The sequence below is a fragment of the Apiospora phragmitis genome (genome assembly GCF_038363925.1).
Source record: "Apiospora phragmitis strain CBS 135458 chromosome Unknown utg000001l:1.0-2902119.0:1.0-2906034.0, whole genome shotgun sequence".
NCBI lineage: Eukaryota > Fungi > Ascomycota > Sordariomycetes > Amphisphaeriales > Apiosporaceae > Apiospora > Apiospora phragmitis.
The window spans coordinates 2,276,597-2,292,083 of NW_027117399.1; the positions used below are offsets into that span (position 1 = coordinate 2,276,597).

Consider the following 15,487-nt stretch of genomic DNA (forward strand, 5'->3'; position numbering starts at 1 on the left):
TCCAACCTGATGCCCAAGTATTCAAGGTGAGCTCTTGTATAGGTAAAGAAATGCAGCTCTCAAAATGATTACGAGTCTGTAGGTGGAGGGGTGTAAAAGCGTCATTCCCTGAGGAAGCGTTGTACCGAAGAGGCCCAGCGAGGATGTCACCTCTCATAAACCATTCGGAACTCTTGATAAGACCAGGGTTGGACCGTTCCAAGGGGGACCAAGGTTGTTTAATTGCAATCGAAAGGTTTGAATCTGGACGAGCGCAAACCTGCAGGGCACTGGGGCAAGCTACCCCTGTGGGCTATCCCTGTCCTAGTTTATAATTCATTGGCAAGGGTCTCGACACACCCCACGCTTCCTTGAGACAAGACCAGAAGGAAGTCGGCGTGGAAAACGGTGTGAACAGAGGTGAGCTCGGCTCGCCCCCTCACTCATCAGGTCTGCTTCTGGCTGGTCAGGAAGATGCACACACACACACACACACACACACACACACACACAGGCGCACTAGTCATTATTACTATCAAGTCTTATATGCATTGCATATAGTGGTATGTACACGTTATTAGTGTGTGCGACTCGGATGAGGCTAGACATGGGGTTGTGAGGAGCAAGCAAAGTCAGCTGGTATGGATGGACGGAGACTTGCCGAGTTTTGAAAGCTTACCACCACTGCACGTTGTCCTGCTTTGCTGTAAGTGGTGGTGGTTCTAGTACGGTAGTACTTTACAACGGTCGTCCGCCCCCCGATTGCAACGATTGCCGGTCTGACGTGACCAATGGAAGGGCCTCGGAAAAGAAAGGACTTGCTTAAGTCGGGAAGACCACCTTTAGCACTACTTGCTCGTTCGTCGGCGGACCCAACTTCGGGTGGGGTCGCAATCGGCGGTCTCCAGCTTCAGGCATGGAGCCTCCATGATGGAGTTGGCAATAATCTCTTTACTGCCACGCTGCGTGTGTTTGACATGTCTGCGGGAACACAACAGGAGAATCAGTCCTCGGGGCTTTTGCTGCTGCTGCTTGCTGCATGTTCTTTGGCTCCTTCGGGTGCACACCACCATCCAATGCCAATCACCTACGTCGGACACGGCTGACGGCTCTCTCGTCGACCTGCATATTTGCATCTGATATGAGGGGCCCTTGTCCGAGTAGCCCGAGTTCTCCGCACCACTGATCTCATGCCGTGCCAATCGCTGCTCTCTTGGGTCCAGGTGTTGCGCTTGGGCTGGGAATTAATTGCCATCCCCAGCGCTTCTGCAGCAGTGTCGAATTCAGGAGTAAGCACACCTGCACACACACACACGGCAAAATGAAGATTCAAGGGGCCAGCCACCCCGCTATCAGTCCTTCTCAAAATAAGTAGGTACACATGTAGAACGTACGGTCGACTCCAGCGTCAGCGCACAACCGATTTCCATTGTTCTAATCTGTTCGGAAAAGTTTCGACAAGCCCACATGTACGACATTGGCAGCAAGGGCCCCCCAGGCGGCCCCTGGAGCCAGGTCCAACCGTTGCTAGCGGAGCATTTGATGGAAGACATCCACGCAACGGGTCCAGTCACTCACTCACTCTACAAATTGCCGACATACATATCTGTACAGTATGTACGGAGTACATACCTACTTACATACTTATAGGTTATTCCTTATTTGTGTAAATTCTATTATTATATTCTTTTGAAGGGGTCGCTTTCCTACAACCCTACATACATGTTTCGTACATAGCCGAAACAAGGCACTGTGGCATTCGGCGTCTGCCACCGGACGCTTTGAGAAGGCTTGATACAGCATTGAGTGCGATATATCAAATTTCGGCCTTTGAAGTCGCATTGCCCCCTTCCTGTTTTGCGCGCTGCAGAACGATCTGTACCGGTTGCGCGGCCGCAGAAACGGGAGATGTCCGGTCCTACGTATCACCTATAAGTACTTACATTAACCGGAGCAATGGTTCCCAGCATCATAAAGAAACAAGCAAGTCAGAGACGATGCCACGACATGCTGACAGGCAAAGAGGCTGGAACTGTGCGTTTTCTTCTTCTCCGTCGTCGTCAGATTCGTGGTGCAAGCTCGCTCACTAGCTGGGGAAGTCCATTGCATTGCATTGTTTCGAGACACCGTGGCGAGACGTGGTGGCGTCCCTCATAGAGTAGGTAATAAGTAGTGCGTTATACGTGCAATGCGCAGATCAAATGTGATTATGTGATATGATATGTCGCATTGACCTCCACCCTAGTGCTCGAGGCTAGGAGATATATGCAAGCTCGCCGGGTTGATCTTGGCTAGATACATGTACGAACTGCAACGCTTGTTCTGTGAGGCTCCACTGTGATTGATGACTGGACAATCATCATGGGAAGTCCTGACGGGAATGTGTTCGATCTTTGTCCAACGTGATCGTTCCCGGCCCTTTTCTTTCCCTTCGCGACCCCCCATCATCTAGCATCGATTACTGTTCTTGCTAGAGAGCAGGAAGCCGGCATCATTGTTAGATTAAGCAGGTGGGTGTCCCGTGCATGTGCCTGCGCTGCGATCCTTTTTCCCCCATTGGAATATGTCCCGAGTGGAGCTGCCTTTTTCGGCCGGCGGCCATGGTGAATCGCATACTTGGAAGAAGTAGAATCAGGAAACATGCAGTAAAAGTAGGGTATGATGCATGGCAGCTTTCTTGATGGTGTGTAGCATTGCAGGAGTTAAAGGTTCAATATCTAAGCCTAGCCTGGTCTCCCATCCCACATAATCAGAAAGACAGGGTCTACACTACTGCTGACCGCTGACTTCAGCAAGTTATTCTAATGCAGGCTGGCTCTCTCGTGGTATTCAGAGGATATAGTGGTTATTATGTGCGGCTGAATACTGGTTGCTGACTCATTCTTACTATGGGAAACATGATCCAGAGTCCCGGCAAGTCTGGATAGTCAGCAATACATACAGGTTTCGGTCAATGCTACCCATCGTGAGCGCTCGTCAGCTATTTTGAGCATACTCAGGTTTGTTCCACTTGACATGCTGATCATGACGCATTGATGGTGTGCTCAATGGAGGGCTGAAACGGTCAATTTCGCTACGTTAGAATCCTCCTAGTACGTGTGGCACAGCAGCTTTCCGGATTACAAGTCCTCTATGCCCCGATGCGTACCTCCGGAAGACTCGTGATCTGACGGGACGGAATGAGGAGTACATAAGCCGATTGCCCTTGCGGCCCTTGGCTAGTAGGTAGGATGCAACCCTTGCGACATTCCATAAATAACCACCTTTTGATGTTAGTGATGAGCTTGCTTTACTCTTCATATTAATATCACCCAACTTCGGGATGCAACAGCACTTTATATATTCCATTAATTGTGTACAATTACTGCTGGCTTCCCATGCTTTCGTTCCGCATGGCACGTACGTCTGGGTGTGTCCTTCCCCCGCAATCGGATCTCAACCAACCGCCATGCCACCACGGGCGGCAGCCGGCCAGACCCAACGTCAATCGGTGACTGGCTCGCGCTGTTCCTAGGTTACATATCGCCATGCGGTGTGACGCCTCTTGGGCGTATGCGTATGGTAGCAACCAGGAACCTGCGTGGCACTATCGGCTGGGGGCTAAGCAAGATTCGATGCAGCCGCCGAGAGACTCCCTTGCGTTCGCACAATCAATTCTTTCTTCCGGCTTGCAATAAATAGCGGGAGAGGGGGCCGGTTGGGGCCTTTTGCTCGCGAGTTGGCTCGACTTATGCTCATCAGTCCCCGGCTTGCAACGTCTCGCTTGGAAGAAAGACAATATCTCCCAGTATTGTTTGTTTGTTCAACCATGTAGTGTATTGCATCTCCATGCATTCCCACCCCTTATGGCGGATTTGTTCCCGCTACATACATGATCCTTGCTTGATTTTCTCAACTATGCAATTGGTTCAGCAAGACAGCTTTGAATACCTGTATCGCGGTGATTTACTGTACCAAGGCTGTCATATCCAAATCCGTTAAACACCAATACTGGATTTATATGACTAATACTCTCTTCTTATCGCAAGTGTGGAATTGGTTCACGGTCAAGCCCCGTCTATATGCAGGTGAGCGCCCGATTCCCGCCTCCGAAGCCCCGGGTCCTTTTGCAAGAAAACCCCTTCCAGCCTGCAAGTTTTCTTTTTCTTTGACGGTTCCCGCGCACGGCTGCAAAACGACATCCTAGGAAATGCCCCAGAGAACAAAGTTTCGCATTCTGCAGGACAACAACGCAAGTGCACCTGGAATTGGTAACATGTCCGGCACGGATGATGCCCCATCTCGCTGGTTTTCGCCTGAACGGTTCGTGGGCCGGTCGAAAGACCCTTGGCGGCAAGGGGACCAAGAAGGGGATGAGCGGGACGAAGCGCAATTACTCCGTACACTACGGGACATTTGGCGCCACGTGCTCATACGAACGAACATTCAACTTCCGACGAACAAGTTAACTTGTCTCGCGGTACGTTATTCTAAACGGCGTTTCATAGCCGAAGGAATAAGCCAGCCGGACCCCAGATATCAACATGCTTCCTTGATTATTTGAGTAGCGTACTGTAGTACGTACGGATACTACTGCATACAAGTATACATATAATTGACTCGTGGCCCGGCATGACTCCAAAACAAGTACGACAACGCTACGTGCATGTTCGCAGAACAGCATTGCGTGGGTCATCATCGTCTATGCAGATAAGATCCCCTGTGATAGCAACTTCCAGTCACCGAACATTGAGTCATGAATATCGATAGTGCCGGCAAGTTCCAACAGCGGACATATTTATTCCAGTCCTCGATGATTTTATAACGAAATCTCCGTAGGCAGGGGACTCTGCATAGGACAGCAGGGTATAGAACAAGTCACGTTGGTTGATAGACATGGAAGAGAGAAAACCGGATTGCTGATGTCCGAGCGTTGGTATAGGCGCAGGTTGCGCTGCGGTTTGCTCCTCGCATGGAAATGCTGCTTTTGTCATATTGAGTGCGGGGAATCAGAAGCATGGGCTTCATCAGGTACGTGGTTTTGGTTGGTGATACCACGTTCCTGACAGCTGCAGCGTGCAACTCGGCAACTCGCAGAGATCAGATTTCTACCAAGTGGGTACGAGAAAGAATGCAGTTGTCTGGCTGGACAATTCTCCAGAAATAGCATGCCAGGGACAAAAAGAATATGATTGGTTCATGGCTGGTTGATTTAAACTTAGGTTATCTGTTATCGGCTGATAACGACCGGAAAATCAACGAGGCCGCTGCTGATAAGGAAATTTTTGGACGAAGACAGGCCCCACGTTCAGAAAGTTTAGTAGCATTGGCTTCAGCGTGTAAGGACGGACCGCTGAATAACAACAGCAAAAACATATCTCAAATACTATATCAGCTTTTGTCATTCAACCATCGATAATATGGCGCCCGCAAAGGATATGGTACTGCGCTCCGACAGCCAGGTCGTCGCGCCCGTCAGCCCGGAGCAGACCCTGAAGGCGTCCAAGGCGCTTCTGGTGCACATGAAGAAGGCCACCAAAGAGAAGGCCGCGAACGCGACCAAGAAAAACCTGCTGGAGGACGACGAGTCCGCCGCGAACGAGACGCCAATCTGGATGACCGTCACCACCAAGCGCCACATCTCCGACAACAACAGGCTCAAGCCGCACAAGATCACGGTCCCGCATAAGCTCGCGACCGATCCGGAGCTGAGCATATGCCTGATCTCGGCCTCGCCCCAGCGCGCCTACAAGAACCTCGTGGCTTCCGAGGATTTCCCGGAGGAATGGCGGAAGCGCATCGACAGAGTCATTGATCTCACAAAACTGACGGCCAAGTACAAGCGTTACGAAGAGCAGCGCAAGCTGTAAGTTCTCTCGGTGCCTACTCGACCGCCGAGTACATATGCGCACTCGGCATTCACAACTGCTTCCATGTCTCTAACACTATGCTCTCTCGATCAGGTTCGCGGAACATGACATTTTCCTCGGTGATTCCAGAATCATCAACCGCCTTCCGAGGCCCTTGGAAAGGTCTTTTACAAGAGCACCGCCAAGCGACCGATTCCCGTCAATCTCCAGTCTCGTGACGAGAAGAAGAGCAAGAAGGCCAGGGGTGATGACTCCGTCAACACCTGCACAGCGGCCGAGATGGCAGCTGAGATTGAGAAGTCGGTTGGCGCCGTCCAAGTGCACCTCTCGCCGTCCACGAACACCGCGGTCCGTATCGGCTACGCCAGCTGGACCGCCGAGCAAATAGCCGCCAACGCCGAGGCTGTCGCAAACGAAATGGTGAAGAAGTTGATCCCCCAACAATGGAAGAATGTCAAGTCGATCTACATCAAGGGCCCCGAGTCTGCAGTATGTGTACCTCCCTGGATGCGCCCAACCAGAAATTTACTGACATTTTAATCTTAGGCTCTGCCCATTTGGCTCACTGACGAGCTGTGGCTCGAAGAGAAGGACGTTGTGGCCGACGACTCCGAGGAGGCCAAGGCCCTCATGGCCCCTGAGAAGGCCAACGTCGGCAAGAAGCGAAAGTCTTTGGACGGAGCCAGCGAGGCCGAGGTCGCCCCCAAGAAGGCCAAGGGAAAGCTGTCCGTGAAGGCCGAGACCGCCGGCGACGATTTAGACAAGGAGATTGCCGAGAGGAAGTCTAAGCTGAAGAAGCAAAAGGCCGCGGCTAAGAAGGCTGTTGATGTTTGAACGATCTGCATGTACTCGCTTTGATTGCGTTTCTGTGGCGTTTAGGGGATACTGCGCCCGTTGGTTTCAAGGCATCGCACGGCGTTCTCGAGAGGGAAAAAACAGGTCAGGGCCAAGCATATCGCGAATAATAGAAATGTCTTGCGTGTTGTACTTCTAAACTTGCACTGCCTGCTATGAAAACTACTTACAATTTGTCGTATAACCCCTTCGAACCCAGACCCAATTCAACACCAGAAGCGGAAACAGGAACCCCAACCTATCGCAGAGTCGAGACGGCGGCATCTTGTACTCCAAGTTCTACACTGTTGAGTACCAGAAGGACCAAGACGAGGCCAGGCTGGTCAGGATGGACAATCTGGGCCCGAAAGGGGTCGTCAGCACCATGTCGTCCCGACATAGCAACAGTTCATTCTAAGCCGACAATATCTGAAATGCTTACAACTCGCCCATGGTCTCGTCCTTTCTAAACTTCTTTCCGTATGGGCCAAAGTACTCAGTAAACGTCTCGTTCAGCACCTTGTCCGACAGCTGCATGTGGTCACCAGGCGTGGTCTCAAACTTGAGACCGCCCTTCCGGTCCAGCTCCCGCAGGCCGATCCAGTCCTCGCTGTACAGCTTCCTAGCGCGCAGCGGCGTGGACTCGGTCCGTTCACCTCCTCGAACCAGGCCGTCTCCTTGGGCATGACGGTGGTGTCGTCATCGAACATGTACATGACGAAGTTCTCGAGCCCCGCGAGGTTCTCGGCGTACGTCTTGTTCTTGAGGAGGCGCTCGTTGTTGATGTCGGCGAGGAAGTTGGAGGCCTCGAGGTAGCGGTCGAGCCCGTCGGCGGGGTTGCGGAAGTACTGCGCGGGCACGAGCCGCCCCTGCACGTATGAGCTGAAGGTGTTGCCGTGCAGCAGCGCCATGGCGCCCTTGCAGAGCCAGTCGGTGGGGCCGCAGGCGCGGTAGTCGACGATGCCGTTGTGCTGGCTGCCGAAGGTGACGAGGCTGCGGACGGGTGGGACGTTGCAGCGCTCGACGTAGCCGCGCAGGAACTGGCCGCCCTGCGAGAAGCCGACGGCGTCGATGGCGGGCGCCGTCGACAGGATCGGGTGCGCGGCCAGGTCGGCGCACACCTTCTCGAGCTGCGTCGTCACGTTGCCCCAGAAGGTCGCCGTCCGGTCCGCCGCCGCCTGCTCGTCCATCCGCACGTAGTACACGAAGGTGCCCGGGTGCGCCGCCTCGGCCAGGGCGCCGACGGACTGCAGGCCCTCGGCCGCGTAGTTGTCGCCGAGGCCGTGCCAGATGACCAGGGGCAGGGGCGTGTCATCTTCTGGGTCGTCTTTGTTGAGAGTCGAGCCGAGGGGCTGCTGTTGTTTGGGGTGCGGTGAGGAGAGGACTTGGGTGGCTAGCCCGAGGAAGGCCAGCTTGGTTGCGGCGCGCATCGTGGATTCCGGGTACTTTTGTTTCTTTGTATTGTTGTATTGGTTTGTTTTGTTTGCTTGTTTGGATTTGGAAATTGTTGTGTTTGGAAGTTGATAGTACTGTGTTTCTAAACGGCCCTGCCGGTATGAGATGGGGAGAGAAGTTGATGATGTGTGATGGTGATTTAGGGAGCTGACAGGCAGACGGGCCTGGATAATCCAATTACGTACCTGACGTTGCGCACTGCCAGTCGCACGCAGCAACGTTCAACAGCAGCAGCTCGGTAGCAGCTTCCATTTAATTGGCCAGAGCTCAAGCAGCTTGGCAGCATGTAAAGTCCGGGGAGGTTGGTCCTCTCGAAACAACACCCCCAGAAGTACGATCATGCTGCATTTCGAGCACTCTATGATGTTAGAACATTCTGTACTCCGTAATGCGCGGTGGAATTAATCATATTGGCAATGCCTACTCGAATCTATAGTAGTTGCAAGCAGTCAGTCTTTCCCTCCAACTCTGGAAAGAGCATGGCATGTAGCTTCACGATGATGAATCTGGTCTGGTGGTGCAGCCACAAATGTGCACTGCCACAGTACGTAGTAGCGGCGGCGTACTCAAGCTCTAGCGCGTTCAAGCTTCAATCTTCCGCGATACATTCAAGTCCAGCAGCAGCAACAATACCGGCCTGAGCAGAGCTTCAAGATCATTTTTATATCCAATATCTTGCAAGGCTCTGAGGATTACCACTCGCTGACTGCGGTACTTTCGTCCAAATTCAAAATCTCAGCATGGCTACCACAGCCACGTCAACTGCCGACGACACCGTTGGCGGCAATGAACCTCGTGGCCCTGATCCGGGTCGCATCATCACAAAGCATGACTTCATCTGCGAACAGCATATTCAAATGCTTACCAAAGGAGTCTCCAAAGAGGAACAGTACCGGTTAGGGGGTGTTGCGCTGATTGAGAGTGTGAGAGAAAATCTCGGGCTGTGAGTTTTCCAGGTCGATACGATACAAGCCCGGATCAAGATTGCTGATACACTTCGCAGCCCAGCCAAAACGTTCGCAACGGCTTGCACGTTCTGGCATAAATTCCGTCTGCACTATGGGAGGACGGATTTTCCATTCAATGAAGCAGCTCTTACTTGCCTCTGGTTTGCTTGCAAGACGGAGGACACCCCAGAAGAAGTCCAAGGAGGTCGTGTGCGCCTCTTGGAACATCAGCAATCCTACTGACCAGCGTACCCCGGATGACAAGGTGAGAACACATCGCACAATATGCATGTCCATCACGTTAACAATACCTTCAGGCGTTTGAGAAACGAAGCCAGAGCATGATTGGCATCGAGCGCATGCTGATAGAAACGCTTGCGTTCAATCTCAATGCCCGCTATCCGCTCGGCATGATGGTGAAGCTCATCAAGAAATTTCTCACCAAGGAGGAATGGAGCACCGAGTTCTACCCTGTGGCATGGGACATGGCCTTCGACATCTACAAAACCTTCGCACCCCTCAAGAAGACGACCTGGACCGTAGCTCTATCCCTTCTCGAACTTACTTCACGCCTCACGGGTATATATCAACACAAGATCCTCGCCATCAATTGCGAGGAGTACCAGGTGTCACGAGCTCACATGCTTGAAGTTATGAGCGATCTGCTCGATCTCTACACCCAAAGCCACAAACACACGCGACTCGGTCCAAAGTATCCCCTGGATAGGTTTATTGAGATCAAAATTACCATCAACAAGGAAATTGAGGATCGTGGCATCGACTTCACCTCTTGGTGCCAGGATTGCGAGTTTCACGCACCAAAGCCTCCTTTTCCTCCGGCCAGTCGTGGAGGTATCGGCAATACGGAAGCTATAACGAAGAGGTTTATCTTTGACCGCGACGCTGCACGCGAGGAGCAGGAAATCACGCGTCCTTACTTTGAGGATGACTTCGAAGAATACGAAACGGAAGTCGAGGAAGAGGTCCATCCCAGCCCGAGAGATCCCGCGATCGCCGTGGCCCCGAACCTAAGCGGCCCTCCGGACCTAGCCACGGCCGTCATGGCGGTAGGCGTGGTGGTGGTGGAGTTGGGTTTGGTCCGGGTGGTCACGGCGGTCACGGACGACAGGGCGATGGCGGCTGGCATGGCGGTCGTCGCCGTGAAGGGCGGCGCGGCGGCGGCGGCGGCGGCAATTTCCGCTAAACAATATCACACCACGGCATTGGGAATTCGGTTTCTTTTCTAACAAAATTGCGTTGCATGTTTGGCGTCAAACGGTGGTGAGACAAAATGATACCCGGGCCCGGTTGAGCTTTTCAAAATCAACTGCGCGTTGTCCTCTAAACTACTTGCTGAGCTATCAAACGATGATTGTTCGCTCGAAGCTATTCCCTCACATGTACTTGCATTCTGCCACACCGAGGAAACCTTCTTGGATGCTTTCACCGCTCGACTTGTCCCAGGGGGCAGAAGCATATGGACTATGTTGCCATTCGCATCGCTTTAGACAACGCCCGATCCGATGCCTTGGCAAAACTGGGGAAACAGAAAGTGGCAGAACTTCCTCCAATCATATGCTCTACCGGTTGAGGTCCTTGCATGGACGGGGCCCGTCGGACAAGGGTATTTCCACGGGTGGTCTTGGACCACACAATTGGTGATAGGGAGGAATACGACCTCAATATCCACACGTTGCCTCATTGGTCGCTCCATGGTTATAGTATGCGGAAGGATTTAATCCGCGTTCGTATTAATGAAACGGGTTTACGCAATGGACCGGCACAGGGGCAGATTGGCGAGGGTGAACATGGGGTAAACATGAGATCAAGGGTCTATGCTTGGCCATATATACGTGCGATGAAGCTTTGGCTAAGCGGCAGAATAGAGGATATTCAGCGATAACCTCTCCTGTTTCCGCAGCGCCGCAGATCATCGGTCATGGCATACCTTCTTTCCAAGCTAGTCGTTCTCGGCGGCTTTGCCGGACTTGCTGCCTCTCAGGCATCTGTCACCGTAGACATCGGCACCAAGTACCAGCAGATTGACGGCTTCGGCTTCTCTCAAGCCTTCGGCCGTGCCAAGGAGTTCCAGAACGCTCCTGCTTCGACACGACAGAAGGCGTTGGACTACCTCTTCAACATCACCACCGGGGCGGGCTTCAGCATTATCCGTAACAGAGTCGGATCTGGTGGAAGGGGTGACAGTATCCTTCCCAATAGTCCAGGTTCTCCGTCCGGCAAACCATCCTACATCTGGGATGGGGATGACAGCGGGCAGTTCTGGTTCACAAAACAGGCTGCGAGCTATGGAGTCAAGACCATCATTGCCGACGCCTGGAGCGCTCCTGGATTCATGAAAACGAGTGGTTCCGACGCAACCCCTGGGTAATGAACCCCATTAAACTCTTTCCTTCAGCCTGACGAGCCACTTGGCTAATTCCCCAAACCTAGGTTTCTATGTGGCACTACAGGTCACTCCTGCAGCTCCGGAGACTGGCGGCAGGCATACGCCGATTTCCTAGTCCAGTACGTGAAGTACTACAACGAGGCGGGGTTCAAAATCACCCATCTCGGCTTCTTGAACGAGCCCGATTACACACCGGGCTATTCGCAGATGCAGATCAGCAGCAACGCGCAGGAGGCCATCTCGTTCATCCCGACCCTCTACAAGACGGCCCAGGCCGCCGGCGTCGACGTCAGCCTGATCTGCTGCGACGCCATGGGCTGGCAGATGCAGAGCACGTACACGACGGCGCTGGCCAACGCCGGCTCGACGCAGTACCTCGGCGTCATCACGAGCCACTCGTACACGGCCGACGCGCGGAGCCCGCTGGGCCAGACGGACCTGCCGACGTGGAACACGGAGGCGGGGCCCGGCAGCGGCAGCGGCAACACGTTTGTGAGCACGTGGTACAGCCGCGGCGCCAACGAGGAGGGGTTCACGTGGGCCAACAAGCTCGCCGTCGCGATGGTGCAAGCGAATCTCTCGGCCTACCTGTTCTGGGAGGGCTTCGAGATCCGCCAGACGCAGTCCGGGTCCCACCTCGTCGACGCCACCGACGGGACCGAACCGAAGCCGTCGGGCATCTATTGGGCCTTCGCCATGTGGTCGCGCCACATCCGGCGGGGGCGCGCCGCGTCGCGGCCACGGGGTCGCCGTCGGGGGTCATCACGGGGGCGTTCTTGAATACCGACGGCTCGGTCGTCATCGTCTTCACGAATACGGGCAGCGGCGCGCAGTCGGTCAAGACGTCCTTTGGCGGCGGGGTGAGCGTCGGGGATTCTGCGCAGGCTTGGCTCACGAACCAGGGCAACACGTTCGCGAGCACGGAGGCGAAGACGGATGGCGCGGCGGTCACGGTTTCGGTTCCGGGGCGCAGCGTTGTGACGCTGAAGGTGGCGGGGGGTTCTGGTGGGAAGTCTTAGGATGCGTGAGAGGTGTTCTTTTCGCAATTTCCCTCAGGGGTCGAGTACCAAATGGCCGTACAGCTGTACCATACTTTATATTGAGGTTGATCTCACGTGTCAATGAGTTCGCAACGTGTTAATAGACATTGTTGATTCACTACTGTACTGGCTGCCGGCTTATCCTTGCTTGTGCCGCAGCAGAAACTCCAAACAGTATCTGCAAAGATATAAATAGCCACGCGTGACAGATCCCCACCATGGGTGGCTGGTTTCAATCCTTCACGTTCATCACATCCTCCGACGCCCCTGTTAACCCGGTTGATCTTCACATATTACGACAAAAGCAAAAGCCCCCGAACCCCTTAAGTAAACATGTTTCTGCCAAGGTCCATTATGTAATGCCACTTAGTAGTGGGACTCGTGTTTGTAGTACATACTCCGTACGGCTATAACAGTCTCTACCTATCTTATGATCATTCGATTCTCATGCAGCTTGTACGAGGCAGTGGGAGTGGAATCTTGGGTCTACCAGATCAGCTTGGCGTTATGAGCTACCCATCGTGACCATAGCTTTGCACGGGATGACCTTATTAAACCAGCGTGCTGCGTGCGGACGAGCATGGACGCACAGGTGGTTGGGCAGATTGGATCTCGCCTCGCTTATACTCCCGTGATTCGTCAGCAAACGTGGGTGGATGGACATTCGGAAGATGGATACTAAATGGGATTTCGGGGTTCTGTTTCGGGTCGGTCGGGTTTAAAGATGATAAAAAACGTGTGTGCAGTGTTATATTTTCCAACTTGAGGACTTGGCAGTGGAAACATGAGGGACTCGAGGAGGGGAGGAGGGATGGATCGCAGATCACTTGCAGGACTGATGAGGGAATGGATCACCATCCAAAAGCTAATGGCTTGCCCACTGTCAGTGCCCTTTATGCAGGCCCTCTGCCAGCCAACCAGCATCGGAGCATTGACGGCTGGCAGCCTGGGGCATTTGCTTGTCAGCTATTTTTGTTCGTCGCTAATTCCAATAACTTGTATTATTCATTTTATTTTCCGTCGTCCAATCTAGCAGGCCACTTAACCAGTAATCCACGGCATCACCATCAACAGTTCGGGTCCCGTCCGACCAAGTGCCATCTCAAGCTAGCTTAGTTTCCCTCTCATTCCGTAACTCCAGGGATGGCCCATGCTCCGATTCCCTTGTCATCTCGGTCCCTTTCCTTAGATTCCAAGGGCACTGCGGAAAACGGAATGTCGCGTGCGCGTAGGTAGTATGATAAGGCGTAGTAGTACTCTGTACCGGTAGTAGTAGGTTGGCCTCCCTCTGCTCTGCTCGTCTCGGTGTACATACGAGGGATCGAATAAGCGCGCTCCAACGAACCAGAACCAACAGATACGATGTCGCTCCGACGCTCACCCGTTCATCACGAGACCTGAGACCTGCCAGCCCGGTTCACTGTTCAGGGCGCAATCCAAGCGGCGGTGTGCGCCGCATCGGCGACCTGGGGGCAAAGTACTGGACAGCAGCAGGACACGCAGTTGCGCAGGCGCCGATCCCGTTTAAATAAAACTGGCTCTTGGCGAAACCGGTGGTGTCCATCTGACGAGCCGCGAGCCTCTCCCCCTCCCTATCCCCGACAATAACAGCGATTTCCAAGTCAGAGTCAATTTGACTTAGACTACAAGCAGGTTAGGTGCATATGTACATGTACCTAATCAAATGGGACGACGATCCATCCGATCTAAAAGGTCTCACGAATTTGTCATCTGAACAAAAGTCCCACCGACAGACGACAGTACTAGATGAAATTGTTTTTTTTTCTCCAACTCGAAGATGACTTGCATTGGCGGGGAGTACCGGCTCTGCCTGTCTGTCGTTGGCCGTCCGCTTAAAAGGAAAGAAGATCCCGAGATTGCATTCACTGAGGTCACCGGATCCAAGCGCAATCACACTCGCACCTCTCGGGGCTCAGGTCGGGGCTAAAGTAACGGGGTCACGTCATTGGCTTTCGGGCTGTGAACTGCGGGCAGGTGGGCAGAAAACAGTAAGACCTGGGGATGTTTTGAGGGGGGGGGGCCCTGGAGGATGGGCGCGGTTGTACAGTCCTCCAGTCCAACTGGCCGCCATCGAATCATCGTCATCCAACGCATTTAAGCCTCATCCGCCAAGAAATGGACTACAGGGAAATAGGTACATCGTAACCTACTCTGTGTACCGCGGTAGCAACCTCACCGCCAGGAATTCCCGCGTCAAAAACGCTCTGTCGCCCTTGGCCGTTGAAAGCATGTACATGCCTAAGCCGGCAGGCAGTCCAATCGTTCATCAATACACATCGGCTTAAGGGATCTCTTAGCTCGTAGTAGGGCCACCAAAGGAGTTTAATGACCTCTTAGACTCAGGAACAAAAAATACCCTAATACCGTAGGCAAAGCAATTAATCCATCCACGTCGAACAGCAGACGAGGGGAATAAAAGCGACTGCCTGCATAGCCCGTATAATGTACCTACAATCCAGTAATGTAGGGAACGAACGAACGTCTTGAAAACCGAAGAAAACAACGCGGGCAGTTCGGTTCGGCTCTACATGCCCGTTCTTATGTGGAACCACTTGATCTCATGGTAATTTGCCAACTTTTCTTGTTTTCCTCGACTGGATTCTGGGGTTGGTCCAGCATCGAGCCGATTCATGTTTTTTTTTGTGTTTTTCCTTATTGCTGACCCATTCCTTTTTTCCATGCTTGCATCGCCATTTTACGCTTTTTTATTCCATCTTGCACACTTGAGTTTGGGGGCGTGGGAGTTACTGGGACTCTTGATCATATCATCCTGAAAAGTAAACTTCCTCTTTTACCGCCAGCCACCCAGAACATGCGCGGCGCGTAGCTTGGATCGGAAATACATACACACAACCTACACCCGCTTTACGATCTCCTCGGGCTTGGCTCGCTTTTTTACTTTGCAGGGCTTGCTATCGCCAGACTTGTGGACGCCCTTCCCGCACGCACTCGTGC

The 15,487-nt window shown here is 53.1% G+C and overlaps 4 protein-coding genes across 4 annotated transcripts; 3 read left to right on the forward strand and 1 right to left on the reverse strand.

Moving 5' to 3' along the window:
• Positions 1 to 5,378: 5,378 nt before the first annotated feature.
• On the forward strand, positions 5,379 to 6,662 carry PG994_000686 (uncharacterized protein; the record flags this gene model as incomplete). The annotated part of the gene is made up of 3 exons (XM_066852095.1): positions 5,379 to 5,824; positions 6,005 to 6,317; positions 6,375 to 6,662. 3 exons carry the CDS (start codon positions 5,379 to 5,381, stop codon positions 6,660 to 6,662), a joined length of 1,047 nt encoding a protein of 348 aa, XP_066722727.1.
• A 438-nt stretch (positions 6,663 to 7,100) lies between these two features.
• Positions 7,101 to 8,092, reverse strand: PG994_000687 (Palmitoyl-protein thioesterase 1; the record flags this gene model as incomplete). The annotated part of the gene is given in 2 exon segments (XM_066852096.1): positions 7,101 to 7,304; positions 7,319 to 8,092. The coding sequence occupies 2 exon segments, from the start codon at positions 8,090 to 8,092 to the stop codon at positions 7,101 to 7,103; spliced, it is 978 nt and encodes a 325-aa protein (XP_066722728.1).
• Positions 8,093 to 8,857: 765 nt separating this feature from the next.
• On the forward strand, positions 8,858 to 10,311 carry PG994_000688 (C-type cyclin; the record flags this gene model as incomplete). The annotated part of the gene is given in 3 exon segments (XM_066852097.1): positions 8,858 to 9,060; positions 9,074 to 9,329; positions 9,382 to 10,311. 3 exon segments carry the CDS (start codon positions 8,858 to 8,860, stop codon positions 10,309 to 10,311), a joined length of 1,389 nt encoding a protein of 462 aa, XP_066722729.1.
• Positions 10,312 to 11,003: 692 nt separating this feature from the next.
• PG994_000689 (cellulosome enzyme) lies at positions 11,004 to 12,490 on the forward strand (the record flags this gene model as incomplete). The annotated part of the gene is made up of 3 exons (XM_066852098.1): positions 11,004 to 11,449; positions 11,516 to 12,202; positions 12,295 to 12,490. The coding sequence occupies 3 exons, from the start codon at positions 11,004 to 11,006 to the stop codon at positions 12,488 to 12,490; spliced, it is 1,329 nt and encodes a 442-aa protein (XP_066722730.1).
• Between the last annotated feature and the right edge of the window lie 2,997 nt (positions 12,491 to 15,487).